The sequence below is a fragment of the Gorilla gorilla genome, chromosome 7 (genome assembly GCF_029281585.2).
Source record: "Gorilla gorilla gorilla isolate KB3781 chromosome 7, NHGRI_mGorGor1-v2.1_pri, whole genome shotgun sequence".
NCBI classification, from domain to species: domain Eukaryota; kingdom Metazoa; phylum Chordata; class Mammalia; order Primates; family Hominidae; genus Gorilla; species Gorilla gorilla.
This window is the reverse complement of record NC_073231.2, coordinates 35,599,022-35,618,085: the sequence shown is the minus strand read 5'-3', so window position 1 is coordinate 35,618,085 and position 19,064 is coordinate 35,599,022. Positions and strand designations below refer to the sequence as shown.

General features: G+C 34.9%; 1 protein-coding gene across 25 annotated transcripts in view; it reads left to right on the top strand.

Annotated features, from left to right (window-relative positions):
• The window catches only part of RALYL (RALY RNA binding protein like), a 722,276-nt gene that overhangs the window by 559,411 nt on the left and 143,801 nt on the right, over positions 1 to 19,064 (top strand). For all 25 annotated transcript variants that reach the window (XM_055348372.2, XM_055348370.2, XM_019032861.4 and 22 more), the window contains one exon: positions 16,028 to 16,103. In XM_055348372.2, coding sequence (XP_055204347.1) covers positions 16,028 to 16,103 — 76 coding nt within the window. The remainder of the gene's footprint in view (positions 1 to 16,027; positions 16,104 to 19,064) is intronic.

Sequence of the window (19,064 nt, the reverse complement as noted above, 5' to 3'; positions counted from 1 at the left end):
TTCTAAGTTCACCTATGTGGTTGCTGGCAGGCCCTGGTTCTTCACCGCATGGCCTTCCCACAGGGTGCCTAATGACATGACAGCCAGCTCCCTCAGATAGGGGGAGAAAATGAAGGGTAAACACAAGTGCATCCAAGATGAAAGACACCATCTTTTTATGACCTAATCTAGGAAGTGACATCCCATTTTCTGTCATATTCAATTCATTAGAAGAGAATCACTAAGTCCAACCCATACTTAAGTGGAGGTAGTTAAGTTCTACTTCTTGAAGGAAGGCTATTGTATTAATTTTCTATTGCTGTTGCAACAAATTACCACAAATTTAGTAACTTTAAATACTCAAATTTAGTATCTTAAAGTTCTGTAGATCAGAAGTCCAACATAAAGGTATTAGTAGGGCTATATTCCTTTCTGGAGGCTCCAGGGAAGAATTCATTTTCTTGTCTTTTCCAACTTCTGGCAGCCTCCTGTATTCCTTTCCTTGTGGCCCCTTGTTCCATATTCAAAGCCAACAATGGTGGGTTGAGTCTTATATCATGGCACTATGACCTCCTCTTCTTCCCTCCTCTTCCAAATGTAAAGACACTTCTGATTACATTTGAATGTACCCAGATTATCCAGGTAAATCTCCCTATTTTAAAGTCAATTTAATTTCCCTTTACTTTGTAATGTAACATATTTACAGGTTCCAGGAATTGGAATGTTCACGTCTTTGGGGGACTGTTATTCTTTCTACTACAGTTGTCAAATAATTTGTGGATATATTTTTTAAACCTCCACAGTAATAATGTACCTAGAATCATCCTCCTGCCCAAATACACACACTCAAGGTCCAGTCCTTTCAGAATATTTATTAAAGTCTAGTGGATCACTAACCCAGGTAACAAACTGCCTGCACTAGTTATTCAGTATCCAATAGAGATCAACATCCATACCTTTCTCTTGCTCAGGTATCTATGGTTGCCCAGATTAAGTAAGATAAAATTTCTACCTTAAAGTAGGAGAAAGTAACTGAGTTTAGTTTAAGAAATATATACATCTGGTGTCAGAAAGAATTTGTTATAATCTGAGTTTTGCTAGAATATTGCCATGTGGTCTTATGCAGGTTACTCATCTCTTTTGCCTAAGGTTTTCTTACTTATAAAATGAGGGAAATAATATTGATGTTGCACAGATATTGTACAGATTCATTTATAATTCAGAAATTGATTATTTCATCTTCTCTGTTGTCCAAAATCTACTGTTTTATAAAATGACTGCTATTGATACTGTTACATATCTGTGATGTGATCTTTTTCTTCTAAATCTTGAGGTTACTGATAGACAATATCTTTTTAAAAACATAGTCTAGACCTCCACCAGTGATTTATATGTCTCAGCCCTTTCAGGCAGGTACCCAGCATAAACATCAAGACTCCTTTTGGAGGAATCACATGTTGCCCCATTTGCCTATCTTATAGGCCATTGCTAGACATAGTAATTATGCCAAAACCCTTTTAATATTTATTCATAAACAAGCCCCAAGCTAATTTATCCATGTACCCTTAGATATTATTTTTCAAACTGAAACTTCTCATTGTTGCTAACTATAAAATTAAAAATTATAAAATTGATTGTTATTTGTGAATGACACTGTAATTTAGTTTAAAATTCAACATTGAAGATAAAATTAGATTTTTTTTCCATGTTGATATGAATACAAATTTGGGTGGAACAGAGCATGGTGGTAAAAATAATGTTCTTACTAAATTAGGAGACCTATAGAACAAAAATGTACTTGAAGTTGGTTATGTTATACAAATAATTTATTGTTGCATCCAAAGAGCTGTGATATTCTACCAATTCATACAAGCAGAGATATAAGTATCACATTTTATAAATATTTTATGTATACACAGTCATGAAACAAATACAAAAATTTTTGTGATAATCTGATATTGAGATAAAAAGAAAATATCAGCGTATTTCCACAGAATCTATCTCTTTACTACCTATCACAGTTGGATTTTAAAAATGTTTGCATTTACCACATAAATTATTTACATTTTGTTTACATTTTATTAGAAATTAGTTGGAAATCTCTAATCAAAATGTTAAGCAAAATTCAGATTTTTAAGTTTGTAAAGAATTTCAGTTATTAAAAGTAAATCTCATGAATGAAAAGACAAATTTATTCTCATAAAAGCAAAGAAGGGCGTAAATAAACATTGAGAGATCTGAAGGAATACAAGATTTAATTTGAATGCCAATTATTAGGCTCTGAAATATCTCAATTTAAAGGAAAAGGTTTTAATGGAGCTTCTATTTATAATTAGATAGTTATCTTCTGTACCAGAATAGAATGAAATTGAGAATGCCTGTAACTGCATGATATCTACATTTGCTGAGACATTCAGAAGAAAATTAAAACATTTTTGACAGTTTTAATCATAGAAAATATGTTAAAGAAAAGCACTCTGTGAATGGAGGTAAAAAGACCACACTTATAAAAATATTGGGGCTAAAATATGTACACATTTCACTACAAAAATAGAATAGGGAATCTCTTCCATTTATCATAATTGGCTCTCAGCTTATTTTCCTCAGCACCTGTAAGAGGAAGTATTTTCTCAATTAAAAATGTAAGACTTACAAAGCAAAGTCATTGGAAAAGAGTCAACAATGTCAAAACTATTAATGAGAAAATGTAACTTTGAAGACCTTTAAAATTTTATGAAAAATTAGAAATAATACAGAAAAATTAATTTTGCAGAAAAATATAACTGACCAGGATATGATACATAAGTCAAAAAAACTAAGCAAAGTGTCTGGAAAATTATTCAATTCATTTATATTTAATATTCAGAGAGTCAACCTAAATTTGTTTCAATTACACTTTAAATATGTTTATTAAAAGAATTTATGGAACCTATAACCAGTGATAATTACATTATCCAATGAATTAATTAAGATTTTGAAATTATATAATTTTAATAATTTTAATGCCCCCTTTAACTGTAAAGTGACCACATAGATACTAAATTGCAAGATCATCCTAACTAGAACCTTGTTCGTGACTCCACTTTTTACCTTCCACAGCAATGTTGAGTCACAGAAGCTCAGATAATACACTCATTAATTCATTGATTAACTCATTCCCATATTTAACAAACACTTACTAAGCTCCATCTATGAGTCAAATATTGTTCTAGGTTCATTGAATATATTTTTGAGCAAAACAGGCAAACATGGGAGGGGGTCCAGTAATAAACAACATACATAATAAATTTTAAAATAGCATTGTGTATTAGGAGTTATAAATCCTTTGGAAAACATACATTCAAGAACGGTAAGGGGGCTTATGAGTGTGAGGAGTGGTAGGGAGATGACAATTTGCAATATTAAATAGGTGAGAAGGTGACACTTGAGCAAAGATTTGGAGGAATTTAGGGAGTTAGTCATGCATTATCTATGGAGAGAGCAGGCCAGGGGAGACGAAACTGCTACAGGGAAGGGCAACAAAGCACCAGGCGTGTTTGAGATGCAGCAAGGAGACCAGAATAGCTGAAGAGGAATAAAGGGGCAGTAGCAGGATATGAGACATGAAGGGCAAGAGAGGGAATGCAGTGGGATAGAAAGAGGAGAGATACAGATGGCGCACTTCAAAAATCCTCTAAACACTCTTGTTTACACAACAGCTAGAAGAATTTTTATCTCATTGGATGTTTTGTGTTCTTACTTTTATATTAGCTTGGCTTTGTTATTAAATATCAGATATCCCATTTCTCTCCTGTCTTTGGTGAAGGATCTTAGATCTTTTGTATTTCCTTGATGCCTTGCTCTTTCAGGTTTGTATTCTCAGTCAAAAGAGCTCTTTGAAGATTTGCTGCCTTATAGAATTCTTAAGAATCACATTTAATTTAATGGCTTTTTACTTTACATATGCTCATAGAGACTTTATGAAAAGAATCTTTTTGAAAATAAAATCACTAAATATTTGGTAATTTCCCAACAAATTATATAGGCCTTGCCATAAGCAATGGATTTTTTAAGTTAAAAAGTCAGCTTTATCCACAGAATATGATGTTTGGAGTGACAGCTGAACTCAGGGTCCTGGCATCACTAATTATTAGCTGCATTACCTTGTGCAAATAAGACTTTCTGAACTTCAATATCTATAAATGGGAATCAATAATAAGACCCACACCACAAGATCATTGTCAGATTTTTCTAAATGTGTGTGAAAATTTCATCAACTATGAAATGACGTACAAATGTTACCAACCATTATTATCATCAGTGCATTAATGTAGCATTATTCCATTCTGAGCTTTAGAATGGAATAATTAGAAAAGCATTTTTCAAATGTCTTTCCTGAAAGCTTTATTCTTCTGCTCAGAATTCCTAGTATTCTCTTTTCAAAACATCTTAAAACAATAAAATATTTAAAGATATAATTGAAGGAAAAGATTTAAGCTAAATGTGTTATATTCTAGGGTTGTATACTTCTCTCCACATGAAACACATTTAGTTTCCTAACATTAGCTCTGGCATTTCATTATATTTATGAATTATAAAATACCTCACATAGCAGCCTCGGTTTTTTAAATGTGGAATACAAAGTCATCACAAAAAGGACCTAAGAAAATTAAGTCCATATATATGCGTATGAAAATAGAGAAATGCGAAAAGTGAAGGAACAAGAAAAGAAATACCAAAATCTTGGGGTCTCCTTTGCTTCACCAAGGTAAAACCTGAGAGTTCTCAAGGAAACTGATAATCCCGACTTTCTGTTGGTTGAATTTTACCAACAGGATATTCTTTAAGGAATGTTTTGTCCTCAAGTATGAAACTAAATAAACTCTTGGGATGCAATGAAATTAATAGTGCTAAGTCTGTTCACTAATGATGAATATATAGCTGAGATTTTTCACCATGTGATTTTTAGTCTTGATTATCTTAACAGTTGTATTCACCGTTGATGTCAATAATCACTGAGCATATTTGTCAAATTGTTAAGCAAAGTTCTAAACATATTCAGGAGGCTACTGGTGAACACTTGTCTGGATTTTCTTCTATTCATTGGGTTTCTATAGGCTTTATCTCTTGATAAAATATGCCTCCTTCATTTTTAACTTTTGTAGAGAGAAAGATGTTCATGGAATATAGAAAATATTTTTTCAGAAAACTTATCCAAGATAACAGAGGACACAAAATAACTTTTTTAAAAATCCAAATTATAAGCTTTAGGAATTAAGTAAATACAAACTTGTTAATTAACGGCATTATCATTTCGTGTTTGCTTTGTATCCTGTATGAAACGTGCTTCTGTTCTCAGCTAAAATTTTTAGACTAGACATAGATGAAGCATGCACCAAAGCCACAAGGATTCGTCAACTTTCATGGCCACTTATGCTTCAAGGCAAATCAAAGGTGTTTTGACAATTAGCTAATAGAACAAACAAACAAAAGAACAGAGACAGATCTCTATGACTCAACTGATAGAGCTGAGGCATTTGCCGAGTTTCCTGGTAGATGTGGTTCGATAAAACGTCTAACGTTAGAATCTGTGTCTTGGGGAGAAACCACCTCATATACCAAGAACGAACCCTGAGGGTGGTCTCACTGATAGTTCTCAGTGTACTGCCATGTTCCCAAAGTGTGAAGGCTACATCTTTATTATGATGCCTGTTACATTTTCTATAGTTAGCGGCAGGTTTGCCTTTCTCTGTGATATCCTTGAGCATACAAAAATGTTCATGTTTGTTTACCCAAACTTTAGCATGGCACCGGGCATATGTTGTATGTTCAAATAATTATTTGATCAATGAAAATGAATGCTCCCTGACATTTTAATTTTCTTCCTAATATAACCTTTGAATGAAATATATAATAAATATAGAAAGGCATCCAAATATATATGTGCTTTTTTTCACTTCACTTTCTATTAGGGAAAAAACAGTCTAAATCTAAATAAGTCACATACAATGATCAAGCTTACCAAATAACTAGTAAGAAGTTCAAGTTTCCACTTTGATTTGCCCTTGCAGACACAGCCTGGGAGCATGGAGAATTTTCTGGTAACAAATGGGAATCTGGCCAACCAATGATCTCTACATTAGCATTCTAATAACCAGAGGCCAACGTGCCATAGTGCTGTGTCAGAACTAATTTATGAAACTAGGTCCAAAGGCTCATTAAAATGGTCACAATTCAGTGACTGCCCAGTAAAATTAGACTACAGTTTCATTCTTATAACACCGAATATTTTAACATACTATTAAGGACGTACTTCAAGTGTTAAAACTAGCTTTGATGCTGTGAAGGGAAAAACAACAACATTAGAAAGCTATTTACTTTTGTAGAAGATTGGCTCCAATCTCAGATTTTCGCTCAAAATGCTACAAATGTCCATATTTTAGAGCCCAGGGTGGGCTGTACTTGCTTTTGCAACTCTGGTACATTTGTGGGTTTTTTTGTTTTGTTTTGTTTCCTCAGAGTAAAAGCACTGCTGTGTAGCTCTTGTAAACCACAGGGCTGTGAACCCACCTGGCCAGGAAATTGCAGGCAGCACAGTTGGGAGTTGAATTTTCTTCTCCTCTGCTGCCAGACAGATCTCTCTACAGCACTCCTTTAATCATGCATCCTCCCCTGTGATGCCAGAGCTCCTGGGACGCAGAGTGCATCGCTTTACAGGCTGCTTTCCACAGCCAAACTGGGTTTGGGTGGCATAGAAGGTGCGACATTCAAAATCTTATGAAGAACAAGGAGAGGTAGTGGGGAAAGTTCTAGATTAGGAGTCTGGTGCAGCTGCAGTTCAATCTGCTGCTAACTCTCAGACAGTCCTGTCTGCTGCTGGGGCAGGGTATCACCTCTTTTGCTGGTTCAATGCTTGGCACCTGGGCTTTGCTCAATAGGAAAGGTGGTTATAGTGAACTGAACTAACAGTACAAATAAGAAAGCCATTTAATTTCTCGGTATCTCAAACATCTATATATACGAAGTGGGAAGAATGGCTCCTGCTGTGCTTATTTCACAGGGTTGTTCTGAGGATCTCAACTAATAATAACTACCAAAACACTTTTTGGTGGTAAGGTGCTTATACTTGGGTAATGTATGGTTATGTCCGTTCACTTGTCAAACATAACAGACTGTTTTCTTTATCTCCTGAATTTTTATTCAATGGAACAGTAATGAATCCCTAAATCTTCTAAATGTGAACAGTAAAAGATACAGAATGACTTTTCCTGGCAGTCTGCATGCCATGGCTGAATTATTTAGACTTCTATTTAAACCTGGGTGAGGAACAAAAAAAAACCCTAAGAATAAAGATTTGTCTTTTAACTAATTATTTCAGAAAAATGTTTCTTTTAGACTTATTCACATTTAGAAGATACTATTGATAGTGTGGATGTCCTATTATAAATTAGATACCATTTCCATATCAAAGTTAAATATATCTGAAAAATGACAGAGCCAGCAGGGATTGCTAGTGGTAGAGTAAGTTGCAAGTGTCAGTTTATTGTAGCAGTGTAAATTATATTTAATTTAAAAGACTACGTTTAACTTTGAAAATGAGGGTACCCCAAGTTGAATCCATGGCAAATAAATAAATATAAAATATTTTCCTAAACATGTTAGGGTATCTTATAAAGCAGTATCCTAGAGGAGCTCTGATTTGCTGGATGCTAATAGATTTATCGTCCAAAATATCCTAAATTCATGTATATGTAAGAACATTTGAGTTAAATACAAGTGAACCTTTTTTTTGCAGTTTTATCTGTTAAGTGTAAATAGCCAAGAAAAGGATATAATGTAGCATTTTTACTAACAGTTTTACTGTGATAAATTTGTTTCACGATACCTAATAACATCTCCCAGCCAGGCCTGGTGGCTCACACCTGTAATCCTAGCACTTTGGGAGGCCAAGGTGGGTGGATCACGAGGTCAGGAGATCAAGACCATCCTGGCTAACACGGTGAAACCCCATCTCTACTAAAATAAATAAATAAATAAATAAATAAATAAATAAATAAATAAATAAATAAAATTAGCCAAGCATGGTGGCACACGCCTGTAATCCCAGCTACTTGGGAGGCTGTGGCAGGAGACTAGCTTGAACCCGAGAGGCGGAGGTTGCAGTGAGCTGAGATAGCACCACTGCACTCCAGCCTGGCAACAGAGTGTGACTGTCTCAAAAAAAAAAAAAAAAACCTCCCAAAACATTGTTCTGATAAACACCATTTTATAAAATGTGTTGGCAACATGTGTTTGGTTAGACTCACGGGAGCCCAAAGTTATGCCTTTTGGTCTGTATAAATTTAATTAACAATAGACTTATTGAGCATCTATTGCATAAAAAACAGTGCGTGGGGTGCTGAAGGGCATAAAAAGCTGAGTGAAATTATGACTGCCCTTTAGAAGTCCAAAGTCAAAGGGCACCCATACTCAGTGTCATGGAAATGGTGTAATAAAGTAGGTGCAAGGAGGGAGAGTCACATCTATTTGGGTGCAGAATTGAAAGTATCTTCCCAAGAGTCAAAAGCATGAAATATTAGAAAGCCATTGTGACCACCTTTAATAGTATGCTTACAAAGATTGGTCAAATAAATGTATTTACATGGCTGGTTAGTATTCTGGTGGATGACACTTTGGAATAGCACCCGTCTCCATTTGCTTCATCTCATTTGCCTCAAGTTAGAATAGGTTCAGCTCATTGACTTTTTTCAGTTCCATAACTTTATAGTTATTTCTGTCACGGCATCATGGTATTGCTTATTCAGTTTTAAATTAAAGAAGAAACAAAAATTGGCTAAATTTTTGAGAGCAGTTAATACATTTTTAATTAACTTACTGTGAAAAGATACAGTTAGTAGCCCAACAGGATATTTTTCAATTGTTTGAACCTGAGATTTAATATCAGAGGGATAATTTTGGAGCAAATTTTACTTTTTTAATACTTTTTTCATGCTAACTTGAAATATTGAAACTTCAGAATGAGATGGGTCTATTCTCTGCTTAGAGAGAATCATGACAAAATGCAAATGGCCCTTCTCCCTTCAAGTGGGGGCGTGCCAGGCATCAATTAGCCACAGGTAGAGTTCTCTTAACCTGTGGTTTGTTCTCTTCTGCTTTATCCCTATGGCTGGAATGGAGTGAGGGTAGCTAGCTCCTCCACACAGATGTGATGTGTAGTGCACCCAAACATAAATAAGCCTTATCAAAAGAATTCATTTAAATGGTGCCTGTTTGGTTTTATCAATCCTCACTCAGAAGAATATAATTCTAATAGCCTGATAACAACGTGGACCAGCCTGGTATATAGGCATCTGTAAAGGTACTTCTGCACAATGACTATAAATTTAACTAGGCTTTTTGAAATATGCCAAAAGCATTTATTGGGAGTGATTAAACCCACATCATTTCTTGAGAACAGTTTAAGAGCTCTGAACGTTGATATTTTGTATAAATCTGTTTGTAAATCCAGAAAACAAAGAAATATCACCTTACTTTTTGTGTCTCAATGTTTTACTACAAAGCCCCTAGCTTATGAGAGTGTAGAAAATTGAACCTTGGTCATTCTTCCGTTTACTCTACTTTGTGAGTAACTTACACAGTGCCAGGATAATCAGGGAACAAAACCTCAGGAGACCTCTCTGTTGTTGGTGACCACAGAGTTACTGCTAGGATGCCATACTGTGTGTCTGGTCCCTTCAAGGCCAACAGCTCTTGAGGCATGAGAACCTAAGCCTTGGCTTCCAATGAAGCTGGATTGTCCTGAATACCCAATTAATCTTGTATTTATAAAGTTCAATACAAAGGGACTGCTCATTCATTCGAATCTTGGCAAAGCTTATGTTCACTATGATTACCTGAGCTCTTTGCCCACTGTACCCTCCTCCATGGAATACTTTCTGCCCCTTTCACCCTTCTCACTGTCTACTAAAACCAGGTTTTTAGATGATAAACAACATAGCACTGCAAAATATGTAAATATGCATACAGATATCCTTCACTTAGGATGGGGCTGCATCCCAATAAGCCCATGGTAAGTTCAAAACGCTATAAATTGAAAGTGTGTGGCTGACTAGGAGCTATGGCTCACTTCCACTGCCCAGCAAAGCGAGAGAAGTATAGTTTCTACAGAATGCAAATTGCTTTCCTACCATTAAAAACTCAAAAATCGTTAAGTCGAACTGTCATAACTCGGCGACCATCTGTGTTTAAGCATAAATTTCCATACATCCAAAGGAAAATTCTGCATTTGAACATGCTTCATTGTATGTAAGTGGCAAAGTATTTTCTTTGGCATTTTTTAATACCTTTGAAAGGAGGTTAATGTGTGGAAATACTGAGTTTAATTAACATTTCATGAAAGGTTTTTCATCGTATGAATACGCTGTCAATCTAAGTGTGTTTTCAGAATCACTGACAGTATATTATTTTTAAGAACAAGATAAATGCTACAATATTTTGTCAATAAACTTAAGTCTCAAGCTTTTTATTTATTGATGAGAATAATTTTACATGTTCATTTTATGTCATTAAGTCTAAGCTAGAAATAAATAAAAGATGTCTGATGATATTTTCATGGGCATGTGCCCTCTACCATCATTACAGAGCTTAAAAAACTTGTAGAAATCTGTTTTTATTTTACATGCTTTTTTTGTTACAACTGTATCACATCTAAAAGATTCAGACAGCCTTGATCTTGGCTGTGCCTTATTCTAAGTCATACAAGAGTCACTATTTTCCTGAGTGATTCTTGGGTCTTTCCTCTACTCAGAACCCTAAATTATATCCCACTCAAATCAGCTTTGAAGCTCTAGTGGGGTTTCTAATGATCTTCTCACACCCAATAATCCACCCACGACATGTTCTCTTTTCTTAAATATACCAGCTCACAATCTGCTAAAACCACTTGTTCACTAAAACCTAATGTCTCTGGCCCAGCACGGTGGCTCACGCCTCTGTAATCCCAGCACTTTGGGAGGCCGAGGCTGGCGGATCACTTGAGGTCAGGAGTTGGAGACCAGTCTGGCCAACATGGTGAAACCCTGTCTCTGCTAAAAATACAAAAATTAGTAGGGCAGGGTGGCAGGTGACTGCAATTCCAGCTACTTGGGAGGCCGAGGCAGGAGAATCACTTGAACCCAGGGGCAGAAGTTGCAGTGAGCCATGGGTGACAGAGTGAGACTCTGTCTCAGAGAAAAACAAAAACAAACAAACAAAAAAACCCTATTTTCTCTGATGTGAATGTTTATCAACACATAATTTACAATTTTCATTCCTATTTTCTTAAATTCCTTATTAGTCATAGATTACATACAGAATAAAATAAGTAAGTTATGAGGAATAATGCTATAATTTAAAGCCATGCTCTTACCACCCAATTTAAGAAATACTACCTTACTATTAACTTTAATGTCTTCTGGGTGTCGTTTCCAAGTCCCACACTTTTTCTACTCCTTTAGAGGTAACCTTCATCCTGAATTCCTTGTTTATCTCTGCCTTCTTTTTTTAGAAAAATGTTTATTTCCATAGGTTTTGGCGAACAGGTGGTATTTGGTTACATAAGTTCTTTGGTGGTGATTTGAGAGAATCTGATGCACCCATCACCCTAGCAGTATACACTAAACCCAATTTGTAGTCTTTTACCCTTCACCCCCTCCCACCTTTTCCCCCAAGTCCCCAAAGTCCATTGTATCATTCTTATGTCTTCATATCCCCATAGCTTAGCTCCCACTTATGAGTGAGAACATACGATGTTTGGTTTTCTATTCCTGTGTTGCTTTACTTAGAATAACAGCCTCCAGTTCCATCCAGATTGCTGCAAATGGCAGTAATTTGTTCCTTTTTATGGCTGAGTAGTAGTCCATCATATATATATATATATATATACACACACCATAATTTCTTTATTCACTTGTTGATTGATGGGCCTTTGGGCTCGTTCCATATTTTTGCAATTGTGAATTGTGCTGCTATAAATATGCACGTGCAAGTATCTTTTTCGTATAATGACTTCTTTTCCTCTGGGTAGATACCCAGTAGTGGGGCTGCTGGATCAAATGGTAGCTCTACTTTTAGTTTCTTAAGGAATCACCACACTGTTTTCCATAGGGTTGTACTAGTTTACATTCCCCCACCAGTGTAGAAGTGTTCCCTTTTTACCAGATTCATGCCAACATTCGTTATTTTTTGATTTTTTTATTATGGCCATTCTCGTGGGGGTAAGGTGGTATAGCACTGTGGTTTTGATTTGCATTTCCCTGATCATTAGTGATGTTGAGCATTTTTTCAAATGTTTGTTGGCCATTTGTATATCTTCTTTTGAGAATTGTTTATTCATATGCTTAGCCCACTTTTTGATGTGATTATTCGTTTTTTTCTTGCTAATTTGTTTGAGTTCTTTGTAGATTCTCGATTTTAGTCCTTTGACAGATGTATAAATTGTGAAGATTTTCTCCCACTCTGGGTTGTCTGTTTACTCTGCTGTTTCTTTTGCTGCGCAGAAGCTTTTTTTCTAGTTTTATCCCATGTATTTTTATTTTTATACAATATATCATTCAATTTTGCAATTAAATTTACGTGAAAGAATTCATACTGTCAGTATTTTTCCAGGGCATTATTTTTGTTCAGTGTTAGGTTTCTAAGGTTATCAATATTTCAATATTTCCTATGGCCCTAATTCATTTTCTCTCTCTCTCTCTGTCTCTGTCATTTCTCTACTGTTGTATAGTATTCCTTTTGGTAAATATGCTACCATTTGTTTATCCTATTAAAAATACAATGGGTATTTGTGTTTTTTCCAGGAATCTTTTCAATTCCAATGTACTACAATGAACACACTTGTATATATCATATGGTACACATGTGTAAAAGGTTTTTTAAGTGTGTACTTCCTGGATCACAGAGTTTGAACATTTTAAGTTTATTAGAAACTGATGAATTATTTTTCAAAATAGTTTTTACCATGTACATTTATATCTGCATTCTACACAAATTCTATTTGCTCAGAAATGCCAGCATTTGATATTACCAGGATTTGTAAAATGTAAATTCAATGGGTTTTATTTGTATCTCATGATGTTTTAACTTGCATTTCCCACTACTAATGAGGTTGAGCATTTTTTCATGTGTTTATTCACCACTCATGTTTTCACTTGTGTAAAGTGCTTTTACTAGGCTTTTTATTAATTTTCTATTTGGTGTTTTGACTCTCTTTACTATGATATGCATGAGTTTCCTATATATTCAAGAAACAAATCCTTTGTCAAATTTATGGTTCTTTTCACTGTCTTTATGTGGCTTTTTATGACCAGAAATTCTTAATTTTAATGAAGCAGAATTTATCAATTTTGTATTTTAAGGTTAGCGATTTTTTATGTCTGGTTTAAGATTACCCTCCCATATTCTTAGCTCAAAAAGATATTCTATTTTATTGCTTTCTAAACATTTTATATTTTTTCCTTTCATATTTAGGCAATAGTAATTGATTTTTTTGGTATGGTGTAGGTAGATGTTCAATTTCATATTTGTCCTTGTGGATAACCAATCATTCCAGCATTATTTATTTATGAATCAGCCTTTCCCTCACTGATCTGCTATGTCGGCTCCATGTGTTTATATATGTCAATTGTATGCATGTACAGTTTTGTCATATATACGTGTGTGTATTTCATGTTCATTGGTCCCTTTCCTATCTCTCTACCATTACTACAGCCTTAATTACCACAGCTTTAAAATAAATATTGATAAGGCAACTTTACCAACTTCATGCCTTTTTTCCAAGTGTATCATGGCTGTGTTTGGCTTTTGTTCTATTGTACAAATTCAGAATCAGTTTGTCAAGCTTCAGGCATATACATAAAAAATATTGGGGATTTTATTGGAATTACCTGGAATCCATAATTATCTTGAAGATAACTGACATATTTATTATATTGAGTCTTCTAATTTTTCTGTTTATATAAGGTAACTGTAAAATTTTTCAATACAGTTTTATAATTTTTTTCATTAAGGTCTTTCAAGTGTTGTAATAGATTACCCCTTAAAACTTTGTCTTTTATAGTATGTAAATACTATAGACTGTATTTTATACATATGATTGTTGTATAGAGCTATACAATTGAATTTTGTATACTGGCTTTGCATTCAATAAACTTATTAAACTCGCTTATTAATTGTAATAATCTGTGGATGCTTTACAATTTTTTACATGAACCCACATATCATCAGCAATTAGTGACAGTTTTATTTCTTCTCTCTCATTTCTAAAATTGCTTTCATGTCTTACTGCACTGACTAGGACATCTAGTACAATATTATATAAAGTTTAATATAGTGGGTGTCCTTTTAAATTATCTGATCTTAAAGCAAATGTGCCCAATGTCTCACTAGACATCATTTCTTGAAGCATTAGGTATAATGTTTAATATAGATTTTTGTAAGTCTTCTTTATTAAGTAAGGAATTTTTCTTCTCTTCCTAGTTGCTTTTGTCACATATTTGTCACCTATGTTGAATCAGATGATTTTATGTCTCACATTCTTTAACCTGGGCATAGTGACCTGTGCCCGCTGAACCACAAGGATGTAAAAACTAAAACTCATGTTCTGGCGTCAACAAGTATCTTTAAGGAACAAGCCAGGTGCAGTGTTCTTTTTCCATTTGATTTCCTGTTTCCACTCAGGGGGAATGTTCTTCAAATTCCTTACTTTCTTGCTAGTTTTATGTTGCATTCTTTAAAAGGATACATTTACATTTTATCCAGAATTTTTGGTTGTTTTCAGTGGTGGATAGCTCAGTGTATTTAGTCCACTGTGCAAGAAATAGAAGTTTTCCCTTTCCTTTCTGTCAAAATAATATCCCTCATTTCTTGAAGCACATCTCCTTTAGATTTCCCTTTCTATCATCATTTGGAAATTTTAATTTTGTTCAATCTAGTTATTTATATTACTTTCCAAACCTTCTCCTCCCAACTTTCCAATTTCTTAACAGTTTTACATATTTCTTTAAGATTGAGGTTGGTCAGTTGTATGCATAGACTGTTTTGTCACATACTTAAACCTCTTTTTGTCTATCCCAGAGACAATAATATTTTCAGTTTATGAAGGCAAAGTATGTGCTCTCTTCTCCTTTTGACAACCTTGGAATTCAATAACTATGTATTCCAGTTGCTGAGTGCATTTTGTTGTTCCTTTAGTAAACCTGGTATGATTTATGATCAAGTCCTTCTAGCTTCCTTTTCTATATAAATGGAAAATATATCACAGGAAATTTAATAAGTCCTCCTATGAACAGAACTCTATTTCATACAAATGTTTATGCATACTGAAAAATTCTTAGCGAAAAATGAAAATCAGAAGAACATTTCATTCTCTTTTTGTTGCATGAAGCATTTCTGGCCAGTCACAGCGGCTCACGCCTATAATCCCAACACTTCGGGAGGCTGAGGCAGGAGAATTGCTTGAGGCCAGAAGTTTGAGACAGCCTGGGCCTCCTAGCCAGACCTCATTTCTACAGAAAATTTTAAAAATTAGCCAGGCATAGTGGCACATGCCTGTAGTCCTAGCTACTTCAGAGGCAGAGGAAGGAGGATTGTTTGAGACCAGGAGTTCAAGGTTACAGTGAGCAACGATTTCCCCACTGCACTCCAGCCTGGGCGACAGAGCAAAACCCTGTCTTTTAGGGAAAAAAGAAAAGCATTTTTATTCTCCTCACTTTGCTCAACATTTTGATTGTTTATAGTACTCATCGTTTTCTAATATGGTATATAGTTTTTATTTATTATGTTTGTTTCTCACTATCTTCCCCCAGTAAAATGTAAGTTCCACAAGGGCAGAGATATAATCTGTTTTGTGCATGACATATCCCAAACAGTGCCTGACATAGAGTAAATGCTCAATAAATATATGTTGAATGAATCAATGGTGTACAATATTTGCATAAACAAATAGTGAAAAGAAAAATACAAGTTCATGATTTACTTTTCTCAAATGGTTTCATATTTTCTTAATCAGTGCTGTTTTATTTTATGCTTTCAGATATCAACATGGCAGGAGAGCCCAAACCATACAGACCAAAACCTGGAAACAAGAGGCCCCTTTCTGCACTTTACAGGTAAGTAGATCAGCACTGTTTTACTCTATATATTAGTGAAATTTTCTTGCAGCTTCATAAGGCAATATAACTTGTAAGGCATCCACTATTTAAAATAATAATCCTTATTGGAATAAAGTACAACAAATGTTGTTGGTCAACATATAAATATATCTTGCTGCATTGGCAAGGATCTCAGATGCCTAACCTTCTCATATCTGCTTATACAACCCTTCTACAAAATACTTATCTAATAAAAATCACTAATGACTACCTGACAAGTAGGTGGAAAGGCCAATGTTGGTTACCTTTTTTTGTTTTATTTTATTTTTTGAGATGGAGTCTCTCTCTGTTGCCCAGGCTGGAGTGCAGTGGCACAATCTCAGCTCATTGCAACTTCTGCCTCCCAGGTTCAAGCGATTCTCCTGCCTCAGCCTCCCGAGAAGCTGGGATTGCAGGTGCCCACCACCACACCCAGCTATCATTATTATTATTACTTTTAGTAGAGACACGGTTTCACCATGTTGGCCAGGTTGATTTCGAACTTCTGACCTCAGGTGATCTGCCTGTCTCAGCCTCCCAAAGTGCTGGTATTACAGGCATGAGCCACCACGCCCAGCCCTTGGTTGACTATTAACTGCATGCCATGTTCTATAGCTATTTTACATATGTTGTTTAATTTAATTTTCACAAGACTCTTGCAATGTAGATATTCCTGTTCTCATAATGCAGCTCAGGAACCTGAGATGCAGTTTCTTAGTGATTTTTTTCAAGGTCACACCACTGGTTAACAATGGCACCAATATTCAAACTCACGCCCTCTGTACCTTAAATTCTTTCCACTCAGTCAGCCTTCTTTATTACAAAGTACATGTTTCTCTCATGCCCATTTTTCCCAGACAACAAACATAGTCCTTCTCTTCTCCAGAGAGACAGATCCAATTCCTTTAACCTTTCCTGAAGTGCTTGGGTCTGAGTCACTTAACATTTTGGTCTTTCCCCTCTACATGCCCCAATTTGTCAGTGTCTATATCTATACGGAGAATCCAGGTGAAGAGATTTAGCACCTTTGTTGTTCTGTATATACTTCTATTATGTTAAGTAGAATTCAGTTGATTTTGGGGAAGAGTACAAGAGTAAACTTATATAACTTTCAGTTCTTTAAGAACAGCCACTTCTGAAAAAAATTATATTCTGCTGTTAAACCATATGTCCCACTTCATGTGCTTTTGCCATTAGTTTTTGTACTGTAAGTGCTGACTTTGTGTCTATTGCTGTTTAATTCTCTTTTGTTAGATATAGCCAATTGTTCCAGGCTATTGAGATCTCCTATCATCCTATTTATTTGGTTTTCTCCCAGATACATATCATCAGTCCATCAGTATCTGCATCTGAAGAGTTAACATAAAAGTGTTGAGCAAGTCTTCCTTTTTCTCTGATATCATTTGTATAAAGGAGAATTAAGTTATATGTGTTAAAATTGATTATTTTCTGATTTAGTATAGTAAGAAGAGTGCTCAAAAATAGCCTGGAGCCTTTCCTTGTTTTTGTTCTCTGAAAACTAGCATATCTTCTTTTCAGCCACTTATAGCCTCATTTTTTGAACTCTAAGATGAGGGTCAGAACTAGATCACTTCTGAGGTCCTAGTCATGCCTAGTACCCCAGGGCTCTCTACTGTATGGTATTCATAGATTTTTAAAGCTATACTGAAAAATACATCATAATTTCTCTTATTTTGGTTGTTTTTGTTTTAATAAAACATTTTCTTAAAAATGGGAAGCAATAGAGTATAACAAATGTTGATAGTGGGTCATGGGGTAATATTAACATTAAAGAGCATAGATGATGTTATCAACAAGAAGCAAATGACACATTCTGTACCTTGTTTGAGGTAAAGGAGAAGATTTATAAAACCGAGAAATTTTTATCAGATTCATTTGTAGAGGTATACATTAGAGCTGCAGCTAATACAGAACATTTGAAAAGTCTTATTTTCAATTACTGCTAAAACAAGCTGCCAATGGCTTTTTTATCATCAAAGAGTTGCTACTGTCTGTGCAATGATGTTAATTTTCATATTTTCTCTTTTCTTGGATTGTTTTGATTTTCTTATGAGAATGGAAGCTCATGACATGAATGTCATTTTAACTATTATTTCTCTATTACTGTTATGTTCAATTGTGTTCAAAAGAACTAGAAGCAGAATTTCATTTAAATATGCTATATTGCATACAAGCCACATTAGTGAGGAAGTGCTTATTTATCCTCCTTTTATCTGTTTACACAAATTAAGGCTGTACACTGAAATTTCAAAACAGTAATAAAAGGGATACAAAAACGTGAATGTATAGCTGAGGAAGCCCTTTTATACACATTTTCTCATTCTCATGTAAGCTTAAGAAAATAATTACCTTAATTTTATGTGGACAAACTATGTTTTCATAGGCATTCATCTGTTCATCAGATAACTCTACAAAATTGGTAGTATATACTATGCTGTATAAATGAGAAACCTGAGTTTCCAAGACAATAAAGGGTTTGTTCAAGGCAAGATCACAGGATTAGGAAATGCGCTCTGGTTTTCAGCCTTCACGTCTAGTATTCTTACCACTAGATTATAGCTTCCTGTATTTAGTCACTTGCTACCATCTAAACAACACAGATAGGGAAAGTAGAGATTTTCTGAGCATCAAACCAATCATCAATACTATTACTGTCCATGAATACCATGCCAGCAAGTGGCAGAGGAAATACTATACAATAAACACTACATAAGAAAAACAGATATACCACCTATTTGTGTGATCATAGGGCACAGGTTTTAAGCTTCAAGTAAGTAAGTTCTTCTTGTAACATAGTAGTTGTATAATTTTCCTGAGAGGATAGAGTTGCATAAATGAGGTAAAAGCATTTAGTTCAATGTAGAGAATATGGTGGTGGCTTGGAAAAGGGATGGTTTTTGCTTTCCTATTCTTTGCATC